General features: G+C 40.3%; 1 protein-coding gene across 2 annotated transcripts in view; it reads right to left on the bottom strand.

The window, feature by feature from the left end:
* MMS22L (MMS22 like, DNA repair protein) overlaps positions 1 to 9,861 on the bottom strand; it is a 91,797-nt gene extending 81,936 nt beyond the window's left edge. The window contains exons 1-4 of one of the 2 annotated variants that reach the window (XM_087943089.1): positions 9,720 to 9,861; positions 6,345 to 6,538; positions 4,935 to 5,060; positions 3,954 to 4,006 (exon numbers count right to left, since the gene is read on the bottom strand). In XM_087943089.1, the coding sequence (XP_087799215.1) occupies positions 3,954 to 4,006; positions 4,935 to 5,060; positions 6,345 to 6,523 (358 nt within the window). In that variant the 5' untranslated portion in view covers positions 6,524 to 6,538; positions 9,720 to 9,861. Of the gene's footprint in view, positions 1 to 3,953; positions 4,007 to 4,934; positions 5,061 to 6,344; positions 6,539 to 9,612 lie in introns of both variants that reach the window. The other variant, XM_026666588.2, reaches the window with a different exon arrangement.
* Positions 9,862 to 18,144: the final 8,283 nt, after the last annotated feature.

Raw genomic sequence — 18,144 nt, 5'->3', positions numbered from 1 at the left:
CGGCCTGGGAGTTGTTGATCACGGAGAAGGGGTCCACCGAGATCAACAACAGGTGTTGCTCTGCCCATAACCCCAACCGTAGAGCCTCTCCCATGAGGGCTCTGGACCTCACCCCCCTGCCGGTTGACATGAACCATGGCAGCCATGTTGTCCATAAGGACTAAAACACGAGAGCCGGTCATTGAGTGCCTGAAATGCTTGAGAGCTAGAAAAATGGCTCTGAGCTCTAGCCAATTTATGGGAAGGGCCTGCTCTGACCTGGACCAAGGTCCTGAGTTATTTGGCCCTGCATATGGGAACCCCAACCCAGGAGGCTGGCATCGGTGGTTATCACTAGCCTGTCTGGGACCCTGAAAAGGAGTACCTTCCAGATTAACGGGGAACACCACCAATTGAGAGATCTCCAGATTTGTGGCGGGAGCGGGAGCTTGATGGATGAGTGGCTGGTTCCTGCTCGTTGGTAGGGAAGCAGGAACCATTAGAGTGGACAGGAGTGGAAAAATCCGTGGCTCTGGAGATATGACAGGGTAATTTGCAGATCCTGATGGGCTGCATGGATGAAGGAGGACAGAATCAAAATGTTGTCCAAGTAGCATTGGATCCTCACTGGAACAGAAAGCAGAGATGCCATCAATGCTGCCAGAACCTTCGTGAAGACACTTGAAGCCGATGAGAGGCCGAAGGGAAGTGCTCGATACTGGTAATGGGTATTCTGATAACAGAAACGGAAAAACTGGCGATGATGAGGCCAAATGGGGATGTGGAGGTAAGCCTCCATGAGATCAGTGGAAGAGAGATCGCCCTCCCGAACGCTCTCTAAAATAGAATGCAGAGTCTGCATTTTAAATAGCCTGTATTTTACAAATTGGTTGAGAAATTTGAGATCCAGGATGGTTCGCTACCCCACCTGAGGCTTTGGGAACAATGAAAGGCGAGAATAAAGCCCACGTCCCCATTGAGAGGGGGGAACAGGTTTGAATAGCTCGGATTTCAAGGAGTTGAATGGCCTGATTCATGAGGTCTTGCCTTGAAATGTCCCGAGACAGGACAGATTAAAAAAAAATATTTTTTTTCTTTTTTTGGGGGGGTGCATTAGGAAGTCCAATTGTAATCCTGACCTAATAGTGCTGAGCATGCAGGCATCCGCTGTTGACTCCTCCCATTTGGAGGCAAAGAAGGCAAGGCGACCTCCGATGGGTGGGGAGAACGAGGGATTACTTAGAATGATGGCAGGAACGACTCCCACCCTCCCGAAAGGGCTACTTACCAGTATAAGGAGCTGGGTGATAGTCGGCTCTCTTCCCAGAGGAAGAGAGAAATTTACGTTTATCTCTGGTTTCGATAAGGTTCCAGAGCATCGCCAAAAAGCTTATCGCCCATGAATGGAACTGAAACCAGCTTCCATTTACGACGTGACTCCGCCTGCCAATTTCTGAGCCATAACAGTCTTCTTGCTGCTACTGAAGATGCCATGGCCCTAGATGCAAATTTAGCAGAATTGAGAGTGGCATCTGCAGTGAATTCCGCCACTGCGATAATCTTATTAAAGCCTTGGTGAGACCGAAGGTCAGATGTAGGCAATCTAATCTGGAGTTGGTGCAGCCACCATATGGATGCCCACGTGAGCGTGCCAGAAAATGGGAACGAGGCCAGAACCGGAATGTCAACAGAAGGCACTGCCAGGGAATTGTCCAGCGCTGCACTGATGTTGTAGAAATGCTTATCTAGAGAAGATGGGCGAGGACCTGACGAAGGGGAAGTGCACTGTTCCTTGACCATGTCCAGGAATAAAGTGGGAGAAGGCAAAACCCCTGCATGACCTACAGGCTTGGAGAAGAATGAGTCTCCCTGGCTAGAGGGAATTCCTTGTGGCTCGGGAGCCACTTCCTCTGGCGACAGCTTGGCAGTGACCAAGGCCATGTTGAGTAATGGCCTGAAGAGAGGATTGTAGACCAATGCAGAGGATGTCTGCTCTGGGCGAGAGTCCTCTTCCTCTGAAAGATTTTGGTCAAAGGTCTCGCCCTCTTCACATTCTGAACGAGAGGAGTAACTGTGTTCAGATGGTGAAGCCCTTCCCTTCTCATCAACCTCCTCCCATTCTGGTAGAGAAGAATGGACCCTGAGGTCCTTGGGCCTGTGTAAATCAGGGTGATGAGGCAACTTATAGATTAAGAAGGGAGAAGGGCCTGAACCCTTTCCGGAGGTCGAAGGATTTGCTTGAAGCCTTCAGCCAATCCCTGCCTAATGGCCAAAGAGACAACATCTTGGATATCCCCTGGTCTATGCTCAAAGGTAGGGGCAGAAGGCCGAAGGCCCGCTGCTAAGGAAGTGAAGGTGGCTTCAGGCCTAGATTGAGAAGAGGTTCGAGGCCTGGAGGGAGGGGGAGAAGCATAGGGCCCAGAAGCCTGTTGGAAATAAGGTCCAGATCTGCTTAGATCCTGAAGATCATTGTACTGCAAAAGCCTCAGGAGACAGGCTCATAGATAACTTCTTCTCCCCTGGGAGGGCTTGGCTGGGGCCCACAGGTATCACCTGAAACATGCTGTAGTTGCACTCCCTTCTGTTGAATACTTCTGTTGAACTGCCTCTCTGCCCTCAACTCAGCCTGAGTTGCCTTCTTAGGGGCTAGAGCCTTAGCTCTGATTTTAGCAGCCACCTCTCTCTGGACTGATTGGGTGCGTTGCCTACAACTTTTTCTCTTATTGGCTTAAGAGACTGTTCCACTGGGGGGGGGGACTCTGCCTGACCCTTATCTGGCTCCATTTGAAGAATAAGGGCTCTTACGATGGAAAGAAACTGTTTGTAAATTTTTGTATTAAGTCCCTTAGGGTATAAATTGGCCCCCGGGCTTACAAAATGGCCGCTCACCTCGTGGTGGAAGGCTTCAATCCAAGATGGCCGCTGACTATGGGAAACAGGCTCCGAGATCAAAGAATTTCTCCTTAGGCTATAAAGAGCCCCGAGTGAAGTCAGCAAAGGAAAGGGCAGCCTCTGGCCACACGATCAGCTGGCTGACGCTGGTATCGGTTTGCCGATTACTTTTTACGACTGCTCAAACCGCAGGCGTGGGAGAGGTCTACAGATGCTGCCCAACTTGCCTGAACAGCACTCTGGCAACGCTGCTCCCAACGCTGCAGGAGAGAGCCCTGCTCTCCTGGAAGAGCAGCTGCCCAGATCCTGGGAGCTGCTGAAGTGAGGAAAAAGGGTACTGAAGATCGCTGGTGAGTGCTATCTACAGAACCTCAGCTGGCTGAAGCTGTTATCGGTTTGCCGATCACTTTTTACGACCGCTCAAACTACAGACGCTGTCCAACTTGCCTGAACAGCGCTCTGGAAACGCTGCTCCCAACCTTGCTTGAAATGAAGAAAAGCGGCACTGAAGATCGCTGGTGAGTGTTATCTAACAGAAGCTTTCAGAGACACAGCTACTGACTGAAAGGAGCTGAGTCAAAAGCTGGGGTCTCTTCCGGGCAGCTGGCTTTTATATCTTAGTACAGACTCAGCTAAATGATGTCATAGGAAGGAGTCAACCCATCCTGGGCTCTTGATGCAGCATGGAGGAGAATCCATGGAATTTGACAGCTTTTTTATTGTAACAGTCTAAGAATTATTACAAGAACAATTACTGTGCAAGTGGTCCCCAACCTTTCTGGCTCCATGGACTGCTGGGAGGAATGGTTTCACATGCGCAACCTAGATGTTGTGCATGCACAAATGAAGATTCATGTGCTCGCCCGTTGCTTGTATGGCCCAGTTCCCAAGAGGCCGTGTACCAGTGCTGGACCAGGGGTTGGGGACCCATCCGTACCATATTAAATGTATATCCATATATACCTGTATATGTATGACTGTCTTGGATAGGCTCCATTTATCTTTATGTACACACACACACACAATTTTATTGTACAAACCATTGTAAGGCAGATATAAATTAAAAATATTTTAAAATTTACCAAAGTCAGATGAACTTGACTGAACAAGGTTTTCTAATTTGTATATAAATTGTCTGTCAGATTTAAAAGAAAAAGATGTTATTGAAAACAAAAGTATATACCCAAATGCTGTGTTCAAACCATACATGTATCTCTACACAGACATATCTATATATACATGCAGCACACACATACGCACACACTTGTTAGACTTCCTTTTTTAAAAACATTTATCTCTGCAAATCAGCCATGCCAACAAGCATGCCAGCCTAGGTAAAGCATCTTTTCAGAGGAAAATGGCTTCTTCAATCTTCAATTACTAGGAGTTTCTTTTATAAAGAGCTTTAACTTTGATTAAAGTTCAGTTACAACACACTTTAATAATACAGCTAGTGAACGTCCTAAGAACAAATAGTCGGAACAAGTGTAGGTTTTAAGAAATAGAGCAATATAATAACTAACAATATATTCCAGGACAACAACATCCTCATCCTATCTTGTGGGACTTTTGAATACAGACAGATGGTCATTTAGAACACAACATGCCAGATATCACAGTCATCGAAAACCGAAGAGTACAATTTATTGATGTCACTGTACCGGGAGACACCAGAGTCGAAGAAAAAGAACTAGAAAAAAACCCACAAAATATTGCAAATGGCCATCAAAAATACACAATTATGTCCAAGAATTTTTCAAATAAAACATCAAGAAATTACAGCTTCCAATAATGCCAGCAGAACTGCAAAAAAACTGCACTACTTGGAACATTTTAAGAAGATACTTAGTCAATACCTAGGATGGTGGCAGCAACCCGTATCAATCATCAATGCCAGTCAATAATATTTGTGATACACTTTTAAATGTTCGGTTGACTGAGTTTCATGTTTTTATGAAAATAATAATAATAAATAAATAAATAAATAAATAAATAAATAAATAATAATAATAATAATAATAATAATAATAATAATAATAATAATAATAATAATAATATCATACCTCAATAATCCAAAGAGAAATGTACAAGATTCAACTAAAGCAATTTCAGTAACCCACTGAAAACCAAATAATTCCACAATGTCGTTTTCATAATCAAGTGGAAAGGGATCCAGCCCCAGTAAATTCCTAAGAAACAAAGTTAATATTGTTTACAGTTCCTTAAGCAACATTCATAGGCATTCTTTAACTGGGCACCCTCCAGCTAAGCTGGGACTTTGTTTTACAACTAATTCCATATCCCCACAGAAAAAGATCTCTTGATTGAAATGCAAGTTGCATGACATTATCTTGGAGAAGCATATGACACTGAGGAAGCTGATGGTCAGCTAATTTGAAGAAGCAAGTGCTAAAGGAGTGAGCGAGCTCCAGCCAGCTAATTGGCGGTGACCGTAAGAAGGCTTAAGAACACCTCATGGATCATCACAGATCTGCCTGAGAATCACTTATATACAGGCAGTCCTCGACGTACGACCACAATTGAGCCCAGTATTCCGGCTGCTAAGTGAAACATTTAAGTGAATTTTACCCCACTTTACGACCTTTCTTGCCACAGCTGTTAAGTGAATCACTGCAGTTATGAACATGGTTGTTAAGTGAATCTGGCTTCCCCATTAACTTTCTTTGTCAGAAGGTCTCCAAAGGTGATCACGTGAACCCAGGACATTGCAACTGTCATAAATATGAGTCAGTTGCCAAGTGTCCGAATTTGGTCCATGGGGATGCTGCAACAGTCGTAAGTATGAAAAATGGTCATAAGTCACCTTTTCCAGAGTGGTTGAAACTTTGAACAGTGACTAAATGAATTGTTTTTTAAGTCGAGGACTAACTGTAAAGGTATCAGTCTAGAGAAGTCTGTCTAAGGCATGATATCTATATTCTACATTTCAATATACACAGTATTGTTGCTACAAAAATTTGTCCCTCTTATCATGAGATTATTAAATTTATATATTGCCCATCTCAATATCAAGCAACAGGAGGCATATATACAGAACAACCCCATAAATTATCTATAGGAAAACTGATTCAAGGCCTGTATGTTATAATTCTTTGAATCACTAATACTAGACACAGAATCAGCATTACAAATACATTTCTTATATAGCATATAACCAAACTAAGTAGAAGAAATATTTTAGAGATATTCCATAACAGCAATATAAAGAATTATCCCCAAGATCTATTCAAACAAAAGCCGAAAACACTAATGGGATCATAGTGGCACACAGCAGCTGTTAGAAGAAGCTAATTAAACATTCCAAATTCTCAGTTCTGAACATACTCACACACCAGGGATTTTAATACTATTCCAAGTAATTATGATACTGGAACATTCTTAGTAAAATCCAGCTTGTCTAATAGTATGTTCAAAATAAAAGTCCCGTGAGCAGCGTTTTAGGTTTTGCATACCTCTTTAGAGAACCACTTGCTAAATAAGCATCAGGAGAAAAGCTTTTTCCTTCATTTTTAAGGTCTGAGACGCAGGAGAAAAAAAGAACTCTGGAGTAATGTTCTTCTATTTCCATTGCAGCCTCTAAGCTGTCAGTAAATGAAGAAGGCACGGAGTGAGTGCTGGAGTCATCATCCATTGTTCACGCTTCTCCCTGGAAAAATAAAAACACGCAGCATATATTTTTCCATGTTTGTTTTTCTGAATTATCAGAACGGAATCTTACCTATTAAAGCAGAATATGATAGATTTCCCACAAGGACTTAGAAATATGTCAAGGCACAACAAGGATTCAAGTACAACAAGGCATCCGAGTACATCAGAATCCCAAAACTATCAACTAAAACTCATTGTTAGCTCAAACATAACATTAAACTAGCTGTAGATTAATATTTACAGTTGTTTTCCAGATGTATTGCAGTAGAAACCCCATCATTCACAGCGAATTATCAAGTTAGCTGGGTAATGGAGGTTATAGTATAACATACTGCATCTTGATGGCATTATGCTGGGGAAAACCAAATGAACAGCAGTCATAATAATTATAAGATTGATGCTGAGCACTTATGTGTTTCCTTCTTTTCTTTTTACATAGCCATGAGACTATGAGCATTTATTTCCTTTTTAATTAATCAGCAGAGCATCAACTCACAGAGTTTACATATTTTGCTATGCCATTGTGCAGCCTTGTTTGTCCTTTGAGATTAGTGTGATTTTTATTGAATTTATTTCCTGACTTTCTGCCATAATGAATACATTTAGAGCCCAGCCAATTTTACTTTAAATCAACTATGATTCAACAAGCCAACCCTTAATGTTATGTATGAACTAGATTAGTGAGTCCAACCAGATTCAAGGGTTTTTTCCCCTTCATAATGCCATAATTCAGTATTTATTTACATTATGTTACTGAGGTACAGTAGATATGGACATTCTGAGGAGGAGCTCCTGGAATGTCTCCACTATCAGAGATTATGATAACGTCTACAAAAAAGTAGGCTTCCTCAGTGGTTCTAGATCAGTGGTTCCTGAAGTTGAGAAGTTCTCGATCAGTTTTCATCGGAAAGACAGAAAAGACTACCTATCTTCTTTGTCCCCATGAGACCCTTTCATTTTTCTCAAGTTTGTTCATTACAAATTTAATATTGGTGATACATTTTCCTCAATTCTTGGGATTATTACCTATTAATTTATGAATTTTTAAAATGTACAGTCTATTTTTATTCTTTCTTGTAAATCCCTTGACTGTCAGGAAATTTCAAACTATTTTAATAAATGCATAAATAAGAACTACCTTGTCATGATTCTGCTTTTGTAAATTTGAACTATAAAAAGCAGTAGCAATAGTGCTATAAATATTTTCCTCTAGGGATGTACATATAGAAGAAGTAGCATTATTTTTTAGGGGGACAGCAATTCTAAGTGAACTTACAAATGGAATTAAAAGACAAAACTTCCACCAGTTCCATCTTATGCTGATTTTCCACAATCAGTTTAAGTGAAATCCCAGCATGAAAGGGATAAAGGACAGTGGAGTACCCTTGCTTTTGTTTCAAGTGTCTGTTCATATTTCCTTTCTCAATTTATTTTAATCAGAACAAAAATCTTTACATAGGCTTCAAACTTCATAAGGCTTCTTAACCAATGGATCTCATTCTGGAATCTTTCTGGGCAGTGACTCTATGATACTGAAAAGCTGGGTGTGACTTTTAACAACTAGAAATTTCAGATTCATAGATGTAGCTGCCTACACGATTTTAGCTCATCTGTCAGTTCAAGAACCCAAGAACCAATCTACTACTATATGTATTAACAATGATTATTTGACAGGCTACACACATTTGTACTAGCGTGTCTCTGTATGAGAACAAAATAATATTGGATCGCAAAAGTATATTCATATCTTTGCAAATTCTTCTTTTGGCTCCATGCCAAAAACAACAAAAAATACCTCTAGATATTTTATGAAAACTGTCCCTTTAAATTAGCATGTCTTAAATTGGGTAGATTGTAAGATAATTCACAATTTGATACTGCTAACAGTGTATACTGTTTTTATTTAAGTAAACAAACTGTTAAGTTAAAAATAAAATCCATTTAAGTAACTTTAGATAGTGAGTGACTTTCAATACTATTGTAATGCCCTCTAAACATACACAGCTAACATAGTCAACATAGCTATTTGCAAGAAAGTATGGGAAATGAAGTCCAAAGCAAGATAATTTTTCTCCTTGTTTACATTCAGAGATTAATCTGAGTTTCAGATAACAGACCCTACATTTTGAGCCATGATTCTATTCAACATATCTATAAAGAAATACTCCTTACTCAATACAGCGATTCCCAGGAAATGTATTTAGGTGAGTTTTAACCAATAACAGTCAAAGACTAGTTGTTAATCTGAGGTTTTTGAAAAGTGGAAATTGCCAGAAGGCTAGACTTTCCAAAAGAGGGAGACAACAGATCACATTTTTGCCCAATCTGATGTATACATGTAGTCTTCAACTTACAATCACAATCAAGTCCAACATTTCTGTTGCTAAGTGTATTTTGCCCCATTTTACGGCCTTTCTTGGCACAGTTACGTGAATCACGGCAGTTGTTAAATTAACAATTTAACAGAATTAAGTGAATTTGGTTTACCCATTGATTTTTGCCACTGAAGGTCGCAAAAGGTGATCACACGATCCCGGGACACTGGAACCATCATAAATGTCTATACAGATTCTCAGCCATCCAGGTCATGGTTGTCCTAAACGTGCTTTTTCAAGAGGAAATTGAATTTTCTGGGTTTTTAAAAAGATGTTTCACTTCTCATCCAAGAAACTTCTGCTCTGACCGGATGTTGGGGAACTGAGTCAGAGCTGAAGAAGCTTCTTGGGTAAGAAGCCAAAAGTCTTCAAAGAAAAAACAGAAAGTCCAGTTGCCTCTGGAAAAAACACCTTTGGGTCAACCATCATAAATGTGAGTCAGTTGCCAGCTGCCTGAATTTTGACCACATGACCACTGGGTTGCTGCAACGGTCATAAGTGTGAAAAATGGTCATGTCACTTCTTTTCAGTGATGTAACTTTGAAAGGTCCCTAAATGAACCGTTGTAAAGTCAAGGATTTAGCTATGCTGACACACAAGATTTCCACTTCCGTCATTGCTAGTCATTATTTCTTCATGTGAATCGGGAGTCACAGAACTTGCAGCCCAAGACAATCGAAAGGCAAATAATACATACCCCACTCCATAAAAAACAGCAGACAAGAATCGGGGCTGCAAATAATCGCTGGCGGAGCACAAACCCCGAAACTCGCTTTAGAAGCCAGACATGCAAAACGAAAGTACCTGGGACAAAAGCCCGCGCCTTCTAAACTGTTGGCGGGCTAATGGGACGGGGCGTAGGTTGCGCAACGCCGACCCTTTCCCACCATCCCGCTTTCTCCCGCGAAATCGCTCCGTAATTCCCGCGCGGAACCGGCCCCGCGCTACTGCGCGTGCTCAGAGGAAGAAGGTGGCGGGCATTATGACGTATCGCGTTCTCACTGGACAGAGGAGCTTCCATTCAGAAGCTTTTCCCTTTTTCTCGCTTCGGGGGCGTCTTCCGTCTGTGGGAGTTTCCGAGTGGAGGAGGTCGCGGCGGCACCAGCTGGGGCTACTTTTGAACCCGAGTGGCTTCTTGAGATCCGCTTCCCGTCCGCTGATCAGTAAATGTCGGGAGTTGCTCGAAGAAGGGATTTCTCGGTTTTCACGCTGGAGAGAATTGCGCTCGGCTGGTGATCGGTTGCGATGCCAGCCGGTTTGCTAAGTTAGTAAGAAGGTGCGAATCCCAGCAGTTGGGTTGGTTCAGTTCACCGTCCGTTTATTTTATACGAACCCGGGGCTAAGTTGATCCAGCTATACACTATTTGCTCAAAGTGGAACTCATAGGTCGGGTTGCTGCTTCGGATTACAGGCACTCCTCGACTGAGTCTGTCATCTGCACCTTTATAACTGACTGGTTTGGTTTTGGAACCCAGCAGGACAGACACAGACTTCAGAGGATAATTAGGACTGCAGAAAAAAACAATTACTACCCACCTGCCTTCAATCGAGGACCTGTATACTGCACGAGTCAAAAAGAGGGCCGTGAAAATATTTACAGACCCTTCACATCCCGGACATAAACTGTTTCAACTCCTTCCCTCAAAACGACCCTATGGAGAAGAACAACTAGACACAAGAACAGTTTTTTCCCCGAAAGCCATCACTCTGCTAAACAAATAAATAATTCTCTCAAACCTGTTCAACTATTTACAAAGTCTGCACTACTATTACTATTAATCCTGTCATCACTCCTTATCACCCATCCCCTCCCACTTGTGACTGTATGACTGTAACTTTGTTGCTTGTATCCTTACGATTTATATTGACTGTTTCCTAGTATGATTTGATTGCTTATTGTACCCTATGACTATCATTAAGTGTTGTACCTTATGATTCTTGACGAATATATCTTTTCTTTTATGTGTACTGAGAGCATTGGCAGCAAGACAAATTCCTTGTGTGTCCAATCACACTTGGCCAATAAAAGAATTATATTCCATTCTATTCTTAGGACCACGATTGAGCCCAGTATTTATGTTGCTAAGTGAGAAATCAGTGAAGAGCTTTTTTTTTTGCCCTATTTTACGACTTTCCTTGCTAAGTTTCTTAAGAGAATTGCTGTGGTTTTAAAATTATTAACATGGTTTGTTGAGTGAACCTGGTTCCCCCCCCCCATTGACTTTGCTTGTCAGTAGATAGCAAAATGTGATCACATGACCCTGGGACACTGCAACCGTCATAACTATGAATCAGTTGTCAAGCATCTGAATGGAAATCACGTGACCATGGGGATGCTGCAATGGTCATAAGTTTGAAAAGCGGTCATAAGTCACTTTTTTTAGTGCCGTTGAATGATCACTAAGTGAACTGTTATAAGTCGAGGACTACCTGTATGCATGCTGAGCTGACCCTAGTACAGGTAGTCCTCAACTTACAACAGTTCAAAGTTCAAAGTTGAAAAAAGTGACATGATTGATTTTCACAGTTACAACCTTTGACCATGATCATGCGATCAAAATTTAGATGGTCAATGGGGAAATCAGATTCACTTAATAACCAAGTTGCTAACTTACCAACTGCAGTGATTCACTTACAGCTGAGTCAAGAAAGGTCGTAAAATAGGGCAAAACTCAAATGTGTCACTTAAGAACAGAAATGTTGGGCTCAATTGTGGTTGTTCTATAGAAAATTATGACAGAAAGATGCATAGCTGGCCATGGGTCATGCAGTTGTATGTACAACCTAAGTTCAGGCATTTGCTAGTGGAGATGGAGTGATTGAATTCCAGATACAGTGAGTGAGTTCACAAAGCATAACAGCAGATAATGAAGCTTGTTTGCTTTTAGGTTGGCTTTGTATGAGTACAGCTGTTAATTTCAGCTGTATATTGTATCATGATTTACAGCTTTCAGTGCTGAGTAGATGTTTGTACAATATACTAGGCTGAAATATGATTGAGACTCAATGTGGATGTGTGAAGCCAGCTAGGAAAGTTAGTGTCAGCGTTCCAGCAAACCTCCCCTCCAATAACTCCAAGACAGACATTGCTCAAAAGTTCTCTTTTATTTGGATATAACTGGCATAACGGGGAATCCCAAATCTGAAAATTCCAGGCTTCCTTGCAATAATCAAAACTACAAATCCACCCCCCTACACCCATCATCACATCACATGCCCCAAACATCATCTGTCCCAACTGAAGACTTCCCCTCACATATGCACACAATAGTGTGACCTTGAACTACAAAAAGAATGTTATTTTGTCTAACTACATATACCCCAAGAACTTCCACCCTCCCACTTTCCCAGGCTCAAAATGTGACAGAGTGGGAGTATCTGGTTTCAATATGACTTCCAAAGCTGACAGGTTGTGCAAACCCCTGGTTTTAACCATGGCTTATTCGTGAAGCTTCTTCTCTGATAACATTGAACTTCAAACCAGGGCATACAAAACCTTTGCCAGGCCAATTCTCGAATACAGCTCATCTGCCTGGAATCCACACTGTATGACGGACATTAATATAATTGAATGAGTCCAGAGGTATTTCATGAGAAGAGTACTTCTCTCCTCAGCTCACAATAGAATACCTTATGCCATCAGGCTTGAAATTTTGGACCTGGACAACTTAGAACTATGCCGCCTATGGTCTGACCTAAGCTTAGTACACAAACTTGTCTGCTACAACGTCCTACCCGTCAATGACTACTTCAGCTTCAACCACAATAACACATGGGCAAACAATAGATAGAAACTCAAAGTAAAGCAAACTCGATTGCAGAAAATACGACTTCAGCAACAAAGTGGTCAATGCCTAGAACTCACTACCTGACTATGTTGTTACATCCTCAAACTCTCAAAACTTTAACCTTAAACTGTCTACCGTGGACCTTACTCTATTCCTAAGAGGTCTGTAAGGGGGCGTGTATAAGTGCACCAGTGTGCCTACCATCCCTGTCCTACTGTTCCCATTTATTTGTACTCATTTATTATGTATATACTTATACCTGCTTATACTTATATGTTTATATGTTATGTTCATACTTATACTTGTTTTCTCATACATGCTTGACAAACTAAACTAAATTAATTAATTAAGTAAGTAAATATAGCAAATTAGGTCAGGTAGGTTGTAGCAAATAGTGCACTGAACCTTTTTTGGTTGTCCCTGCTTTCTTTAACCCAAGCCTGATTTTCTTGAGTCCTTTATCTTTTAGAATCCCAGAGTGCAAAGAAAAAATATCTGCTACAAACTCCACATGGCATCAGGAAGGGCATCCGGCCAGTAAACAGCTCCATCCAATCACCCTGATTCTACCCCGAATTAGAGGATTACAGGATTTCATTGTACATATGTTGTGCATTGACAATAAATGTTTGATTTGATTTGATTGTAAAAAGTTGTTTTTGTCTTTTAGATTTAACTTTGTCTACTTCTCTTTTTCCATACCAAACGTGATTAAAACTATATCTTATTGAAAAAATATAAAAGTTAGATATTATCCAGGTCCCATTTATTTGAGGGCTACCTGGAGGCAACACTCGCGAGCCAGTGATGCACTATTGGCCTTCCAAATATCTACATGGTTTTAAAACAATACCAAACAATGTTTCAGAGTATTGTGTGCAATCAACAAATAACTGTCCTTTCAATTTTTAAAAAGACATGTTATAGATGGGAGTTATATCCAGGGGTGAGGAACAGGTAGCTCTCCAGATGTTGCAAAACTATAACTTGCAGCAGCCTTAGCCAACACAGCCATTGTTGAGGCTTGGAGCAGTCATACATCTAAATCTGGAGAGGGAAATTTTCTTCATTTCATACATACTTAACTGGTAAAAATTTCTTCTGAAGAAGCCCATGCATAGGGATTATTTTGCCAGCCCTGTGAGTACTCAGTCTCATATTTCATCTAGATAAATAATCTCCTTTTTCAAATGGACAGTTTGTAAGTACAGATCAACAGATGGAAGCAGCTAGTTCTCATGAAAAATTGGTAAAAATTATGTAAACTTTCAAACTACAATTATTCTACACTGATAACATCTCTAGAAGGTTGAATAGGTTAAGAGATTACCTGTATGCACTTTGCAACAAACTTTAACATGGATTATTTGATTTTAATTTATTTGGTATATAAACACAATCTTGGTTTGTGGCATAACACATGTCTTTTCAAATTGTGTTTGGAAAACTTGATGGGGCTCTTTGACAGACTAACATTTTAATAGAAAGTTCACTCAATGTTAGCCAATTTGCTATCAATAGAGCTTTATCTCTCCATTATGACTTCTAGGAATTTGAGTGTGTTAACTGATTGGCTCCACAATCTCAAAAGTTGGAATATCTCTAGCATGATGTGTGGCCAACATATTTAAATTAATAAGACCATTTTTAGATAAAACATGCTTTAGTACAATGCAGAAAGACAGCCAGCACAATAAAATATTCTGAGCGCTATTGATGTTGATGGTATTGTTACTGCTTAGATGACCTAGATCAGGGTATCAAACTTGCGACCCGTGGGCCGGATGCATCGCTGGCCACGCCCACTCATGGTTTAAGCGAAGGGGGGAAAAGTTGTGATACATTATATCATGACAACGTGATGCCACAAGTTTCACATCCCTGCCTGACCTAGATGTTCCAGACATCTTCCACGAATGCGAAATGGAAAGTTGTTGAGAATCTAAAGTCCCATTGTTACACTGATGGATTCCCTGGTTTCTTTATATTCTCTCAATTGTTCATTTTGCCATTGCTTTCTGGGGGGAAGTAAAAATGATTTTTTAAAAAGTTGTTTAAAAAGTGTGTTCAAAAAGAACCAGAAGAAAGCAATACCCCACCCCCCACCTTATCTAACTTACATGAGAAGTAGTAGACTTTTGTCACTTGCACTCCTTTTGTACTTCTCATTTAGGATTGTGCTGTGAATGATCCAAATGTTTCCGTTTTCCAGTGAGCAGAGTGTGATTATTTAATAATCCTTTTCAAAATAGTAATTCTGTCTTCTGACATACCGATACAAAGAACACAGAAGAAAACTTTTATTCTAATAACGAAGTTAACTTACTTCTTTCCAAAACACAAAGTAAAATAAGTTGTGCAATTCAGAAAACCATTTTTTTTTACAGTTAAGTAGATGCTTTTGCTCTAAGAGTGTAAGGCAATCTGTCTCTCTTTATTCTTTTTCAATTTGTAAGTTGCCATGGTTAAATAAATCTGTACTGGGGTAACTGATTACCATATGCAGATTTTTCTGCACTGACAGCTTCTTTCTCCCCACCACCCCACCCTGGGTCAGTCTAATTTTTATTCCATCTTTCTTCTCTCTCTCTCTCTCTCTTTTCTGCATGACGAAGCCAAAACATCTCCCAAAGAAAGATTCCAGGTAATTGCTTCAGGCATAATCAGGGAGTGGGAAGGAAATGCCCTGTTAAAGATTTAAACTGTGGCTGGTGGTTCCTTTTATCCCCTTTTCCAGCTCAGCTTTTTAAAGTTCCTCTGGATGATGAATCTAGACAACAGAATCCATAGTGGATTAGCAACAGCCAGCGGTGAAATGGATGTGTTGAACTTTTGTTGCTCTTTGCCATGAAAAATAAATAAATAAATGATCACTAGCAGGGAGAACATATTGACAGAAAGGCTGCATTCTGGCTGATATATTCTCTTCAAGAGAGCAGATCCAATGTGTCTGCTAAGGAGCAGCGTGCTGGAATTGGATTTAGTAGGAAAGAAGATGTTGGTGTTGGTCGGTGTAGAAGGCAGAGATCAGAGGTAAGCAAACTGTTTCTGTGTTCTTGTTGGGTTTGAAAATGTTTTCTTTTTCCACCTTAATGCTAAGAGGAAGCGGCATCAAGGATGTCTTAGATATGCTTCAAGGATCCCTGTATTTAATTTGCATTAGGAATGCCTGATTTATAAACAATACTTTGTCAGGGATTCTTCTCAGCTTTTCAAAGAAAACGAAGCAGTCAAGTTAGCAGGGTTTGTGACATCATGTTTAGTGCAAAAATTGGATGCCAAGCCTTACTGTATACGTACCAAAACCTCCTTTTCTTAAACGGTTGGCTATGCTATACTGTAGATAATGCTCTATTTGGATGTATTATAGAAGGTATGTTTTGACTGTAGTTCAAATATTAGAAATTGTGTTTAAAATCACAGTGTTTTTTTTAAACGGTGACTTTAGAATAGAAGCTCCAAATGCTGGATAATTAAAAACAGTATTTAGCCTGGCTGTTTTGCAGCCAACGAATAAGGTAATAAATTTTATTGCACTAATCAGACTCAAGATGTTCTCTGTGTTAATTGGGTTAAAAATTGCAGTACTTATTAGAAATTCTAATTTCACAATGCAGCACTGACAATAAGCCCAGCCAGTGAATTATTCACATCTTTAATTTGCTCACTTAATGACAGTGTGCTGTAATCAGAGTGCAGAGAAGGCTTCCTATGCATTATGTATGATGCTCAGGACTTTAATGCAGGACATTATGAAGCTCTCAGTGGTTCAGTAATTAGTTTTCCACAAGGCAGGACTTGGATATTCACAGATAAAAGTTCTAATACTGAAAAATAGTAGTGATGGATAAAACAAACTAACAAAAAGCAAAGAAAAAATGTTTTTTGTAGACATGATTTTTTTTGTAGGTTTAAATCTTACAAAATCTGAAGCAAAAAGAATGGAATAGATCAACCCTTCTAGAAACAGTAACACAGAAAATTGCCCCTGACTTACTTTCCTCTTTTTGATTATGAAGTAGATGACAGCAACTGTTTTGTGAATTTTATGGAGGAAGGCTTGCAATGGGCCAGTAGTAAGTTTTGCAAAGCTTTGCAATCAGTATTAAAAAATTTTTTACAGCTGTGTCTGAAGTTCAAGTTGATGTTTAACTTAGGTGAGGAATGAACCCCTAAGCCAGGGCTGCCAAACACGTCACGTGCTGGCCACACCCAACTCTGTTTTAGCGAAGGGGAAAAAAGTTGTGATACTTCATGTGATGACGATGTGATGACACAAGTTTGACACCTCTGCCCTAAGCCAATCAGATTTGGTCTCTTTGGTCAGTTGCAACAGTCCTAATGTCATTTCACTGCCATCTTTACCTCATAGGTCTCCCTTATGGTGAATGGAAAACTACCCCTATAATCCTGACAGGCCTAGCATTTTTCCACAGCAATTCACGAAACTGTAATTCACTTCTACTATTGTTTGAGGATCTGTAATCCATAAACTGTAATCAGCAGGACCTTTGCCTGGTTCAGGCTGATGTACTATTTGTAGTCTCACTTTTGGGGTTAATGGATCTCACATTAATTCATGGCTTTATCATTACATGTTGAGACTATTGTGATACTACATAAGGTATAGTTTGTGTATATATAAATATATACATGGTATTCAGCTTCACATATATCATATAGGAAGCATATATAGAGCACCTATGGAACATATAGGAAGTCTATGTACAAATAAAATGCAGTGGCCTGCTTGTTCAGTCACACTAAGTGTTAGGAGTATATAACATGAATGTTATAGGCCTGCCCTGGATGTCAGTAAGTGTGCATTGCTATTTTTGATCTATAAAGCCCTGAATGCCTTGGTGACTAAGTATTAGCAGGACTTCCTTCCAGGATGAATCCCATACAGTTGTCTCAATAGCAATTTTAATTAAGATACCAATTCTAGGGAACAATCCCCTTTTGGCAAATTAGATTGGTCCCATCTATTGTTTTAACACATTGTGTGAACAAGACCTTCATATTTAAGCTGTAACATGGTTTACTCTGGCCTACTGTATTATCTGAATGAAACAATTGTGATTATTTATTTAACTTTTTACAAATAACTCAAGGCAGAGAACTTATCCAAAATACTGTCCTCTTCTTATTTCCCCCTCAACAACAACCCTGTGAGGTAGGTTGGACTGAAACTGATTGACTGGCTCAGCTGGCTTTTATGGCTAAGATGGGATTTGAACTCACCATCTCCTGCTTCCTAGTCCCGGGGCCTTAACCACTAGACCAAACTAGCTCTCTCATGGCTTAATGTGTTATGTAAATTGAGCCATTTCTGGAGTCCCACAGTTCACAAGTCAGCAGTCTTTGCTATACAGATGGTCTTTGATTTACAACCACATATAGGATAAGACTTTGCCATTGCTAAGCAATGTGGTCATAAA

This window comes from Notechis scutatus, chromosome 1, assembly GCF_049901735.1.
Source record: "Notechis scutatus isolate UNSWTSFEM ecotype Mainland chromosome 1, rNotScu1.2, whole genome shotgun sequence".
NCBI lineage: Eukaryota > Metazoa > Chordata > Lepidosauria > Squamata > Elapidae > Notechis > Notechis scutatus.
The sequence above is the reverse complement of the archived record's forward strand: the minus strand, read 5'-3'. Positions and strand labels throughout refer to the sequence as shown.